The 14,481-nt window shown below is 41.0% G+C and overlaps 1 protein-coding gene across 1 annotated transcript in view; it reads right to left on the bottom strand.

Annotated features, from left to right (window-relative positions):
• Positions 1–1,695: 1,695 nt before the first annotated feature.
• Positions 1,696–14,481, bottom strand: part of LOC122427169 (natural resistance-associated macrophage protein 2-like) — a 32,852-nt gene continuing 20,066 nt past the window's right edge. The window contains exons 14-17 of the mRNA XM_043446469.1: positions 14,233–14,306; positions 13,254–13,407; positions 11,484–11,537; positions 1,696–1,773 (exon numbers count right to left, since the gene is read on the bottom strand). Of these exons, the coding sequence (XP_043302404.1) occupies positions 1,696–1,773; positions 11,484–11,537; positions 13,254–13,407; positions 14,233–14,306 (360 nt within the window). The remainder of the gene's footprint in view (positions 1,774–11,483; positions 11,538–13,253; positions 13,408–14,232; positions 14,307–14,481) is intronic.

Genomic DNA, 14,481 nt, shown 5'->3' on the forward strand with positions numbered 1-14,481 from the left:
AGGTTTATGCTGAAGGAGGAAAATGATGCTCAAACATACAAAGGCTGCAGGGTTTGTAAACTCAATGCCTTTGGTGCTGAAAGGAAATGAGAAAAGGCATGGAGTGTATTCCATTAAAAATGGATAGTGCCTCCAGTGTAAGCCAACTACACTTCCATGAAGGGATGTGAGCCTGGTGTTGAAAATCTTCTGACTTTTCAATCAGATCAATATGCAGAAACTTTCAAGTATAAGTATTAAATGTTTTATTATACAAATTTTATGGAGGCTGCTATGGGTGCCCAGGTTCCTGCAGTGAGCCACTGTCAACCCACGCCACCACGGGAGAGTCTCCAACACTAGCAGACATGGGGTATTTTTTTTGGTGGGCTCTAGCATCCTCCTGTCAATGGTTGTTCAACAGCTAGTTGCGATTTTACAGGAGGAGATGGGTACGCACGTCCTTCTAATCTGCCATCTTGAACCTAGACTGACTTTTAAACCGCCAGCTATTTAATTGTGTTGTCAAGCAAACAGTTTCGACTCCCTTCAAAAAAAAAAAAAAAAAGTTATGAAATAAAAAAATCCTAGTTAGGAAGGAGCATCAAAAAAAAAGCTATAACCCACATGCAGGCAGGCAGTTTGTGACCTGTGGACTAATCTTCCAAGCCCCAGCCTAGTTCTAATATCATACCACTTGCTATAAATAACTTAAAATGTTTAACATTCCCTAGGAGAGTCAGCATTAGAAACATTAGCCACTACAGAAATAGACTTTGACCTAGAAATCATGTTTGGAGCATTAATGGGAAAAGGGGGAAGAAAAGACATGGTGGGACTATACATACATTAGGAAGAAAATTATCATTATCTTCTGTTGGGCCTTACAAAGTTCAATGTTAGAATTCTTTTTATACCTAAAATGCTAGAATGGGCTGAGTCACAATGCAGTATGGAAAACTGATCATTGGTTAAAGTATAATTTCTGGATCCTGTTCCTAGGTATTAAGCTCTTTGGAAAATACCATCATATCTCTGAAAAAAAATATTCAAGAAAAACAATAGAGAAAATAACAATCACAGAGCATGCTGACAACCAGGATGAAATATAACTGTCAAATAAAGAAAAGTCTTCTTTGGAAATGATGTACTAATACTAGTAGTTACCAAGGGCTATTTAATTAAATCCAAGTCAAGTTTAACCGGCCATAGTCAAGTATCACTTTAAAAATAAGTCAATTTGACCAGTTCATTCTGAAAAAGAACAGTGCTCTTTTTCCTTTGTCATTTGTGATTCAGACAAAATAAATATCTGATTTATCTGAGCAATATTTGTTTTAAAAAATACAACATATCTATCACTTTTATATAAAACTCTACCCAAACTGATATGTTCAGGTTTACATAAACATACACACATATATATTTTTTAAATTGCAGAAGTCCAGACACAAGCCCATAGGGGTGTGTGGCCATCATAGGCTAATCATTTAACTCTGGCAGTTGTAGGACTCTTGTGAGGTGGGTGGGTCTCTGACCTACACTTAACAGCTATCAGCCTTTCACACCCTTCCTATGAGGAAATCTTTCCCTTTTGTTCAAAAAGTTTGAACAAAACTCACCACTGAACAAACAGAGATATATTAACATAACACTTGGCACAAAGGACTAAGAGAAAGTAGGTCATATATAGTTTCCCGGGCTATCAGTTATCAGTCATCTAGACACAAGTGAGTCAGCATCCATGGTGTTCAGAAGGTAGAGTTCAGGTTGAACTGTCAATCCCAGATGGTACTGAGGACAAAAAGATGGAAAAGGGTTACACTGATTTGTTAGTATTTAAAATTGGAATTTAAGGACCTATGATCAGTATATAAAAGTAGCTCTTGTTTCAATTCTGCTATATTGATTTTCTTTCAGAAAATAAATGGCTTACAGACACATGAATGGTTTATTGTATATAAAATAATCTATATGAGCTAAAATCAAGATTGAGGTAATACCAAATGCAAAATTTTCACTTTAACTATTCTTATGACACTCTACCTCAGGATGGGTGTTTCTGATCAGGATCTTAAGAGCAAATGCACTGCAAGCTTTTATACCTTAATACCAGGTGTGTTAGAAATAAAATTTCAGGGAATTCTCTGGCAGTCCAGTGGTTAGGATTCCTAGCTTTCCCTGCTGAGGGTTAGCATTCAATCCCTGGTTAGGGAACTAAGATCCCATAAGCTGCACAGTGCAGCCAAAAAAGAGAAAAGAAATCAAATTTCAAATGATCTAAATCCTGAGCCCTATTATCTGGGCCTTAATATCCTTTGGTACCTGAGCAGAGAAAAGCCTTTCATTAAAAATAATAATAAAATGGCATGTGCTAAGAGAAAAGGAGATGACCAATGGTCCCAAATGTTTATCAGATTGAATAAGAATTACTTTAGCTGCTTTTAAAACACATTGCCAGGAACTTCCTTGTGGTCTAACGGTTAAAAATCCACCTTGTCAGGCAGGAGACATAGGTTTGAGCCCTGGGCTGGGAACTATGATTCCATATGCCTGAAGGCAACTAAGCAAGCTCTGGCTCTGGGGCCCACAAGCAGCAACTAGAGGGAAGTCTGCGCACAGCAATGAAAGATCCTGCAACACGCAGCCAAGACCCAGCGTGGACAAAAAATAAATATGAAAACAAAGCAAAAAAAATATATTGCCAGACTCACTCCTAGAGACCTAATCCCAGTGGTTTGTACTGGCATTTGTGAAGTTGTATCTTACTCTTTTTCTCTCCTCCGCATTCACCATGGGACAATCACTGAGTCTCTTTTAGCCCACTGGTATTACCTGGGGTTTGAGGAATGTTGTTGCCGCTAGGTACCAACAACCTCTTTTTGACCTTTCAGTTACTTCATCTGTATAGAGGCTAATTCTTTAGTTGTAAGAATTAAAATGAGATCATATGAGTGCTCAGGACACCAAATGCACACTGTAAAATCATAGAAAACATTTCTAGTATAGTATAGTGGAAAATGAGATATCAAGGTGGCAGAATAGAAGGATGTGTGCCCATAGTCTCTTGCAAGAACACCAAAAATGCAACTAGCCGCTGAGCAGCCTTCGACAGGAAGATGTTGGAACCCATGAAGAAAGATTCCCCATGTCTAAGGACCAAAGAGTAGCCACAGCGAGATGGTGGGAGGGTGTAATCATGTTTAAGTCAAATCCCATACTGTCCAGGTGGGCAACCCACAAACTGTAGAGCAGTAATACCAAAGAAGATCTCTCACTACTGTGAAGGTTCTAGGCCCCAGGTCAGACTTTCCAACCTGGGGGTCTAGCAAAGGAACTGGGAATCCCCAGGGAATCTGACTTTGAAGAGCAGTGGGATTTGATTACAGAACTTGCACAGGACTTGGGGAAGCAGAAACTCTTGGAAGGCACAAACAAAACCTTGTGTGGACCAGGACCCAGGGAAAGGAGCAGTGACCCCACAAGAGACTAAGCTAGACCTGCTTGTGACTGTTTGAGCGTCTCCTGTGAGGCTCTGACCTGCAGTAGCCTGCCACAGGGACAGGGGCACTAGCAGCAGCAGTCCTGGGAGGCACCTATTGACATAAGTCCTTTTAAAGTTCACCTTCAGCCCTACAACAGAGCCTGCAGACTCCAGGACTAGGCCTCCTCAGGCCAAACAACTAACAGGGAGGGAGCACAGGCCCACCCATCAGCAGAAAACTGGATTAAAGGTTTACTGAGCATGGCCCCGCCCACCAGAGCAATACCAAGTTTACCCCACAACCAGTCCCTCCCATCAAGAAGCTTGCACAAGCCTCTTATCCTCATCCATCAGAAGGCAGAAAGAAGAAGCAAGAACTACAATCCCACAGCCTCCAGGACAAAAATCACAATCACAAAGCTAACCAAAATGAACATATGGATCACAGCCTTGTGCAACTCAATGAAACTATGAGCCATGTCGTGCAGGGGCACCCAACACAGACGGGTCGTGGTGGAGAGTTCTGACAAAATGTGGTCCACTGGAAAAGGGAATGCAAACCACTTCAGTAAGAACACACTGGTCATAGGAAACACTCTCTTCCAACAACACAAAACTCTATGCATGAACATCACCAGATGGTCAATACTGAAATCAGATTGATTATATTCTTTGTAGCCAAAGATGGAGAAGCTCTATACAGTCACCAAAAACAAGACCGGGAGCTGACTGTGGCTCAGATCAGGAGCTCCTTATTACAAAATTCAGACTTAAATTGAAGATAGTAGGGGAAACCACTGGACCATTCAGGTATGACCTAAATCAAATCCCTTATAATTAGACAGTGGAGGTGATGAATAGATTCAAGGGACTAGACAGAGTGCTTAAAGAATTATAGACAGCGCTTTGTAACACTGTTCAGGAGGGGGTGACCAAAACCATCCCAAAGAAAAAGAAATGCAAGAAGGCAAAGTGGTTGTCTTAAGAGGCCTTACAAATAGCTGAGAAAAGAAGAAGTGAAAGACAAAGGAGAAAAGGAAAGATATCCCCAACTGAATGCAGAGTTCCAGAACAGCAAGGAGAGGTTAGAAAGCCTTCCTAAGTGATCAGTGCAAAGAAACAGAGGAAAACAATAGAATGGGAAAGACTGGAGATCTCTTCAAGAAAATTGAAGATATCAAGGGAACATTTCACACAAGGATGGGCACGATAAAGGACAGAAATGGTAAGGACCAAATAGAAGCAGAGGAGATTAAGAAGAGGTGGCAAGCATACAGAGAAGAACTATACAAAAGAGTTCTTAATGACCCAGATAACCACAATGGTGTGGTCACTCACCTATAGCCATATATCCTGGAGTGTGAAGTCAAACAGCTCAGCTGGAATTTTGCCACCTCCACTAGCTTTGTTGGTAGTGATGCTTCCTAAGGCCCACTTGACTTCACACTACAGGATGTCTAGCTGTAGGTGAGTGAGCACACCTTCATGTTTATCTGGATCATTTTTTTGTATAATTCTTCTGTGTATTCTTGCCACTTCTTAATATCTTCTGCTTCTATTAGATATTCACCATTTCTGTCCTTTACTGGGCCCATATTTGGATGAAATTCCTTTGATTTTCCAAAGAAATACCAGTAGATTGATATTTAAGTCAAATACCAATAATTGATAGATTCTTGAACAGATCTCTAGTCTTAACCCTTTCTGTGGTTTTCCTCTATTTCTTTGTATCGTTCACTGAAGAAAGTCTTCTTGTCTCTCCTTACTCATCTCTGGAACTCTGCATTTAGTTGGGTGTACCTTTCCTTTTCTCCCTTGCTTTCCAATCCTCTTCTTTCCTCAGCTATTTGTAAGGCCTCTTAAGACAACCACTTGGCCTTCTTGCATTTCTTTTTCTTTGGGATGGTTTTGGTCACCCCCTCCTGTACAATGTTACAAATCTCTGTCCATAGTTCTTCAGGCACTCTGTCTACCAGATCTAGTCCTGTGAATCTGTTTATCACCTCCACTGTCTAATCATAAGGGATTTGATTTAGGTCATACATGAATGGCCTAGTGTTTTTCTCTGAAAGTGAAAGTGTTAGTCGCTCAAACGTGTCTAATTCTTTGCATCCCCATGAACTGTAGCCTGCCAAGTTCCTCTGTCCATGGAATTCTCTAGGGAAGAATACTGGAGTCGGTAGCCATACCCTTCTCCAGGGGATCTTCCTGACCCAGAGATTGAAGCCAGGTCTCCTGCATTGCAGGCAATTCTTTACCATCTGAGTCACCAGGGAAGCCCCAGTGGTTTTCTCTACTTTCTTCATTTAAGCCTGAATTTTGCAATAAGGAGCTCATGATCTGAGCCACCGTCAGCTCCAGGTCTTGTTTTTGCTGACTATATAGAGCTTCTCCATCTGCAGCTGCAAAGAATATAATCAATCTGATTTCTGTGTTGACCATCTGATTTTAGTAACCAAGAGCAATTGTCATATACATTGACAATTCACTGTAGCCTTTTCTCAAGTGAGCTAAGGTGGTGGGGTGGGCGTGTAGTAAACAGGGGCTGCTTTTTTAGTCCCATGAGCTCCAGGTTGTTATCATTTGATGACTTAGTAGAGAGAACTCCATTGGAGAAGTTTGTTGCATTTCTCAGTGAGAAATGGGGCTAAATGGTAGAGGAATTGGCTAAAACTTTCAAGGGCAGTGCTGTGTTCTGCTTAGTCACTCAGTTGTGTCTGACTCTTTGCAACCCCGTGGACTGCAGCCCACCAGGCTCCTCTGTCCATGGGGATTCTCCAGGCAAGAATACTGCAGTGACCATGACCTCCACAGAGAATCTTCCCAACCTGGGGATCGAACCCAGGTGTCATGCATTGCAGGAGGATTCTTTACTGTCTGAGCCACCAGAAAATGAATAAGCTATCAGTTCTTACTTATTGCTAGGATAGGATCATACAGGACCCTGCCATTTTCCACATCTACCTGAAAAAGCATCCAGGTACTTTGGAAAATGTAGGACAGGCCAAACAAAATTAGCCTATCAATTGGCAGCTTTTGACCTAAAACATCTTCTAACCCTAATCAGAGTATTAAGCAAAGTATCTTCAATATGGTGCTGTTCTTGGTGCTGCTAAACACCAAAGTTTGGTGTCTTAAAGTACATACTATGAAGTATATACTATATATTGTATAGAATGATTGGTAATGGTCACATGGGCTCTGGAATTTAGCTAGTCAGATTCAAATGTCAACTACACAATTATTAGCAATGTGTTATTCTACTTTTGACTCTTCAGTTGCTTATTTTTGCCCTTTTGTCGTAAGAACTACAAGAGATCTTATGAGTGTTAAGGGCTTCCCCAGTGGTGCAGTGGTAAAGAATCCTCCTGCCAATGCAGGAGGCCCAAGGACACGGGTTTGATCTCTGGGTCAGGAAGATACCCTGGAGTAGGAAATGACAACACACTCCAGTATTCTTGCCTGGAATACTGCATGGACAGAGGAGCCTGGTGGGCTAGAGTCCATGGAGTCTCAAGGAGTCAGACATGACTGAGTGACTGAGCATACATGCACACACACGAGTGCTTAGACCCCAACGAGCATAGTAATGTGTTGGTCATTTTTAACATTCCAAAGCTAAGATGTCAAAAGAAGGCGACACATTTGGACTCACTGGTCCTGTCCAAGGAAGGGACGGAAAGCACTGCAGAGGGCAGAGCTAAAGCTAAACCAGGATCTTCAAATGGTTATGCATCCTATTTTACTTCTGAAATTAAACCCAAATAAGGAGTTCCCCATGGCTTAATGGTTACAATTTCAGACTGTCACTGCCATTAGTCTGGGTTCAATCCCTGGGCAGGGAGCTAAGATCACATAAACCCCATGGCACAGCCAAAAAAAAAAAAGATTAAAAGAAAAAAAGAGCTAAATGAGAAAGGAAAACATGGGGAACAAAATTCTCATAACTTCCATGGTGTTACTTACAGTATTCAGTTCCTGTTAAGACAGGGGGAGCTTGCAACACAGAAAGGGAAAAGGAAGTTCTAGTGACACCTCCGGAACAAATTAAGTGCTGACTTAGCTTTTCTTGCCCCGTGTTTGGTGACAATCCTAGTAGTTTACTGTTTCTGAGCTTTGTCCTTGTATTTATATCTGGTCTCCAAAAATGCTTTCATTTCTAAGCTACACAATTTTGGTTTCTCTTTTCAAATACACATACTTTTTATTGGCCGTATATACAGAATGTAAAAGCCTACATCAATGGTGAAATAAGACTATAGACAGAAAAATGTTGAGCTTAGAGTGGAGAAGGGCAGAATGACAATTATCTTTCAACTTTACATATGGTAATGATGTAATCTTTAGCAATGGCAAAACTAACTAAATTGGTGATAGAGATTAGTGCTTGGTGTCAACAATTCATCAAGTCTTCTGGGAACTAAACCTATGTTGAGCCTTGAACAACATGAATTTGAACCCCTCTAGTCTCCTCATATAGGGATTTTTTTCAATGGTAAATACATGAAATACATGATCCCAGACAGGGTGAATCTGAGAATGCGGAACCACAGATTTGGATGAACACTGGACATGGAAGGCTAAGTATAAACATGAAGAGCTGACTATAAATTACATGCAGATTTTTTATTCCATGGAAGGTTGGCACCCCAATCCCTGCATGTTCAGAGATCAACTGTATTCCTCTATACCTTCTAAAGAGAAAACCACTAACAGCATGAGTCTAATATATCAACCCAGGTGGTAATTGATGTTTCAGTATTTCAAAGTTGGTGTGTGTGTGCTCATTCAGTTGTGTCTGACTCTTTGTGACCCTTTGGATTGTAGCCCAGCAGGCTCCTCTGCCCATGGGATTTTCCCAGCAAGAATACTGAAGTAGGTTGCCTTGCCCTCCTCCAGGAGATCTTCTCGACCAGGGATTAAACCTGAGTCTTCTGCGTCTCCTGTGTTGCAGGAGGATTCTTTACCGCTGGGTCACCAGGTGAAAGTAGCTAAGTTGTGTCTGATTCTTTGTGACATCATGGCTGTAACCCACCAGGCTCCTCTGTTCATGGAATTCTCCAGGCAAGATTACTGGAGTGGGTTGCCATTTCCTTCTCCAGGGGATCTTCCTGACCCAGAGATTGAACCTGGGTCTGCCTCACTGCAGGCAGATTCTTTACCACCTGAGCCACAAGGGAATCCCCACAAACTGAGTTTACATATTGTTAAATGTCACTAAAAGTTCGTTGTAACCACTCCTAAAACCACCAGCAGGACCTCACAGGAACCAAAATACAGCTCTTCCCCATCCCTGTTAATTCCCAGTACACTGTAGCAGCACAGTTATTTCATGACATATTTATGGAGAACAAGGACCAACTTACATAAAGGACAATTGTATATTCTTAAACATTTCACACAAACAGAGTGTACATGCTGGCATGGAAGATGTCAGTTCTAAACATTGTTTACTGTAACCAAAGGAGTGGCTGAATAGAAGGAACACTTTCCATGTGAGAGCATCTGATGGACTATAGCATGGGAGTGTTGTTAATGCTGTAAAATACTACACACATAGTGATATAAACTGCCATTTAACTGGGAAATTTTCATCATTGCAAGCCACATATATAACTTCTAAAAGAAAACTAGCAGCTTTTACCTGGGCTTCTAAATATTTGTGAACCTGAGACTGACTGGACCCACTCAAACTCCCAGCAAAGGTAAATGTTAATGTACTGCCTTTACAAAGAATTTTGTCAACTTGGCCCTCAACCTACTGAGGCCAGACGAGAGCTTAAGAGGTCAGTCTCCGTTATCTCCAGAGTGCCCTTGTGACCAGTCTAGGGAACGATGGTAGGGGAGAGGGAGGGATGTGAGGAGGAATGGTTGGGGAATTTGTCTCTCATGATTTTATGCTATGTCACTGGAGAGGCTGAGGTAAAGGTATGGTCAGTAGAACACAGAAGTTTACCCTTAAAGCCATGTAAAAGACAGTCCATTCAGTCTGTGCTTTTGACTGTGTACAAAGATTTGGAAACAATGCCTTTAGGGGCTCAGGTGAACGGAGAACATCAGTCAACAGGCACTCCAGAAGGAAGACACCAAAAATGCAGTCCTTCAATTGCATTCCCATTACTGTTCTCTCCAAGTCAGTGGCTATAAAAGACCTGATTATTTATGTCCACCAGACAATATGATTTGGTCTGAGACAATCACATGGTGTCAGGCTCCACATGTCAAAATGTCAGAAGTGGCTGAAAAGCAGCAGCTCCATGCTGAAGAGACGCATTTCCTCTGACTCCAGAGCTCCACCATCTGGTCTCAAAGTTTTTCCCTCTGAGGGAATGACTGAAGAGAGGTAGCCCAGTGAAACCCTGCAGAGAAGACTTGGCAACCATAGTGACACCAAAGGACTCGCTGAGAGGGAGCGAGCTTTGCAACGCTCACATCCAGAGCTCCTGAGATTGCCTGGCAAGTTGTCTTGGGCATGCTTCAGAAAAACATGACGATTCTGGAAGACGTTGTTTTATATAAATTAAACAGATGGCTCCTCTTCTTTCAAGTTTTTTCTCCTCACCCCAAAGTCTCTTGAGAACATCAATTCATAAATGCTACCATCTTTTTCTATCACTACCCTCCTGGAGAAGGAAGGGGAAGGTTTCCCAACTCTAAGGGCTCAAGAAGAAATACCATCAGGAGAGCTCTGTACTAACATGAGAGTTATTAAAATCGGGACTCCCAAGAACATTTCAGTAAGCTCTCAATCTCTGAGGGAAATCATCAGAGTGATTTTCAGAAGAGATTAGTATTAGTCATCACGACCACAAATGAGTTTTACCATCTGTCCATTTATCATCTTAATGCTTTCTCACCCCTCTTAACTTCCACTTAGAAATTTAAAGTGAAAATAAGTTAAAAAAAATCTTGAACCTGATAGATGAAGATTATCTCATAATTAAATATAATATGAATCAAACTACTCTAGTTGAGATTTTATTTTTTATAATAAAAATAATTCAAAGGATATGTATAAGGAAAGTATTTCTCAGCCTTTTATTTTTTTGCTGTATACTTTTTATTTTTTTCAAACTTTAAACTTTTGTTTTGTATTGGGATATAGCTGATTAACAATGTTGTGGTGTTTCAGGTGAACAGTGAAGGGACGCAGCCATACATATACACGTGTCCATTCTCCCCCAAACCCCCCTCTCCTCCAGGCTGGCACATAACATTGAGTAGAATTCCATGTGCTGTACAATAGATCCTTGTTGGGTATCCATTTTGAATAGAGCAGTGTGTCCTAAGCAGGGACCGTCCTAAACTCCCTCATTATCCCTTCCCCCCAGCAACCACAAATTCGGTTTCTAACCTATGAGTCTCTTTCTGTTTTGTAAGCAATTCATTTGTATTATTTCTTTTTAGATTCCACATATAAGGGATGTCATACAATATTTCTCCTTCTCTGTCTGACTTACTTCACTCAGTACTACACTCTCCAGGTTGATCCATGTTGCTGCAGATGGCATTGTTTCATTCTTTTTAATGGCTTCTCAGCCTTTTAAATCCATTATCTTTAGATAAACAAAACTTGCATACCTATTTTGTAAACTGTATGATGAAAAATGTATTGTATTTTCCAAATGTTTTTTTTTTTAACATGTAGTCGGTCTTGTTAAGAATAAGGCATGAGGATTATCTCTACTAAAGATAAAACAAGTTGACCCTGGGACAGTGAAAGTGTTGAGCATCGTTTGAGAGCAGCAGATATCAAGTTGTCAGAGATACTACCTAATCCAATTCCCATGTTAGAAGCTTAGAAAGAAAAATAATGCTATCTTTCAAAAGACATACAAAACAAAGTCTTTCCCAACCAACAGCTGAGTCCTAAACGTAGCCTGTGCACCAGCACATACCTTTGGCTGTGTTCACACAGTAAACCACAGAAACACTGGCTCTGATGGCTACCTGTGAACAGCGTTTACTCAGTACAGCCACTGGTGGTTTCTTTGGTCAGCAGGACTTTAGAGACGCTTACCGTGTGCCCACAGTCCAGGAAGGACATGCCCAGTGCAATGAAACATTGCCAACCCTGGAAGAGAAAATACAGTTGGTCATCATTCACTGACCCCTCTGGAGAGCCCGCTTAGCCCCCTCACCGCCCACAATGCACTGCTCAGATGCAAAACTCTTTGTTGTACTAATTTTAATACTCAGCTCCTTCTGTTCCTACTGCTTTGCGTTTGTTTCTTTTATCTGACTGGGAGAGGTCCCTGAAGACCACTTTTTTTTTCAGTCCTATACCATTCCTCACAATATGGGTAATGACTGAACTGTGATAGTCTTCTGAACAAAAGAGTAGTATAGCAATTCATTCTAGAATCAGTCCTCAGGCTTAAAACTGGTCTTCAACAATTTCTATAGCCTCAGGCTGACTGAGAAGAACTGAGCACCTTCATAACCAGTTTGCGTACAAGAAGGATCCCCTTAACTTCTACAGAAACTTCTTTTTGGCCATGCTGCCTAGCTTGTAGGACAGGATCTCAGTTCCCTGACTAGGGACTGAACCTAGGACTTTGAAGCAAAAGTCCGAAATCCTAACCACTAAACCACCAGGAGATGTCCTAGAGCAAATTGTTAAAAAAATTTCTGTCAGGGCCATACTCAGTTATTTGGGTTTCATAGATTAAGGGCAGGAGGAGAAGGGGGTGATGGAGTATGAGATGATTGGATGGTATCAACTCAATGGACATGAGTTTGAGCAAACTCCAGGAGATAGCAAAGGACAGGGAAGGCTGGCATGCTGTAGTCCATGGGGTTCCAAAGAGTAGGACACAACTTAGCAACCGAACAATAACAACTGTCCCTATTTTATAGGGTCAGCTTAATCTAAGTGTACCCATGGTTTACCGGGCAAAAAAAAAGAGATATGTCTATCCAAGACATAATTTCTCAATATTCACTAAAACATTTTCCCAATCAAGACATTGTCTGTGGCAGACAATGACATGGGGACTAGGTAAGTGTTATAAAGATGAGCAGGGCATTTCCACCCTACTGCCTTGCCATTCTATGTAGTAGTCCCTAATCCTCAACCCTGTGTTTTTTTAGAGAAACCTGTGTAGAATAGGGAGGTGGATGTGTTGTTGCTATAGCTATTTTTCACTGATATAAATAATATTACAGAAGAATTGGAAAATAGAGAAAAGGGTATCTCCATAATCCCACCACTGAAGGCAACTACTATTACTATTTTTATATAATTTACTTTAGACTTTTGATAATTTTTTTATTATTTAGGTATACATAATTCTCCATTCTTTTTCTATGGAGCACTATGTTTTACAACCACCATTTTTAATAATTCAGTGAGAGATTATCACTATTTACTTGTGTCATCATTGGACAGCTATTAAGTAGTAGAGTTGGGCAGGGCTGTGAACCCACATGTGCTGCCCTCCAAAGACTTGAAATCACACAACACAGTTCCCTTCTCCAACCATATCTTGTACCACTCTCTACTTTTACATGGCTGATCTTCTTCGAGTTCTTCAAACATACTACACTCTCTGGTTAGGAATTATTAGAATGGAAATCAGACAGAGTGACAGAAAGAGAAAAATGACAGCTCTTAGGAACCAGGGAAAATTTATGGCTAAAAATATTCTTTAGTCACAGCTGATTTAACAATTTCATGTAAATTGTGTCAATAACCTGAAGATAGATTGGTAAGTGTTCTTTGGGATCCTTTTTCTTCTGAGTGTTAGCCCCACCTCAACCACCCCTGCCTCCTCCCAGCTGGACTTACCAAGTAAAACACAAAGCTCAGATAAACCACGCTGACCACTGCAGCCACCACGTACAATGCCACATGCCCTAGACCCTGGACATAAACCACGACAAAGTACATGTTGATGGAACAGACGACAAGGACCACAATAGCGCCTATGATCCTCCAGCCTCTGTCAAAAGAATCAGCACAATTATTGGTGGAATAGTCCAACCTATTCACAAACAGAAAAGGACACTGTGTCTTTTGAGGTCACGAGACAGGAGTAAGCGGCATTTCAAAATAAACTGGAAAGGGCTTCTTTTGTCCCAGGTTAGATTAAACGAGCAAAAATTACACAATGATACGGAGAAAGAGAAAAAAAAAAAAAACCACTATCAAATAATCCGTATCATATAAGTCCCAAAAAAATGCAACAAGCCCTACAACTGAAAAGGTCATGAGTCCCTAGAGATACCACAAGTCATTTCAAATACTCCATGTCCTTTAGACATGTATATAAAAGGTATTAGCTTATGCCTCTCTCAGCAAGATCATTTAACATGGATTTAAGATGCTTTAACCTTCAGTGGCTGAAGTTGAAGAGTTAAAGCACTAAAAGCTGAAAAACTTCCCCCAGAAATAAAAAATGTGCTTTCCCTTTTTTGTGACATTTACCATCTCTATTTTCTTTAATTTTTTAAAATTGAAGTACAGTTGATTTACAATGTTGTGTTCATTTATTTTTAATTTTTGGCCACACCCTGTGGCATTTAGGACCTTAGTTCCTTGACCTGGGATCAAGCCCTCACCCCCTGCATAGGAAGGCAGAGTCTCAACCACTGGACTATCAGGGAAGTCCCCAGTAGTCTCTCCTTTTTAAGTTAGAGATTGAGGGGGCAGCTCTAGCAGCCACCTCTTAAAGCACATAGTACCCTATGACTTATTTCCTAACTGGCCTGTTTGATGAAGATATCTGTCCCCCAACATCTTGGGGAACAAAAAGAAGTACACTCACAATCCATTGGCAAATTCACTCATCACAGGCTGCAAACTTGTAAATGTGAGGATGGGTATGAGAGCAAAGGGAAGCTGCAAAAGAAAAAAATTAGATCAGACGGGGCTACAGGGGGTCCTTGTAACACCCCAGAGAGCAGCACTGTTAGCAAAATGGAACCACAGACCCTGCCTCATCTATTCTGTGAGAAATTATTCCTGTCATCACAACATGCTGGAGGGTTATGTGGAAATCTGTAGCATGAACCCA

Source organism: Cervus canadensis, chromosome 25, assembly GCF_019320065.1.
Source record: "Cervus canadensis isolate Bull #8, Minnesota chromosome 25, ASM1932006v1, whole genome shotgun sequence".
Classification (NCBI taxonomy): Eukaryota; Metazoa; Chordata; class Mammalia; order Artiodactyla; family Cervidae; genus Cervus; species Cervus canadensis.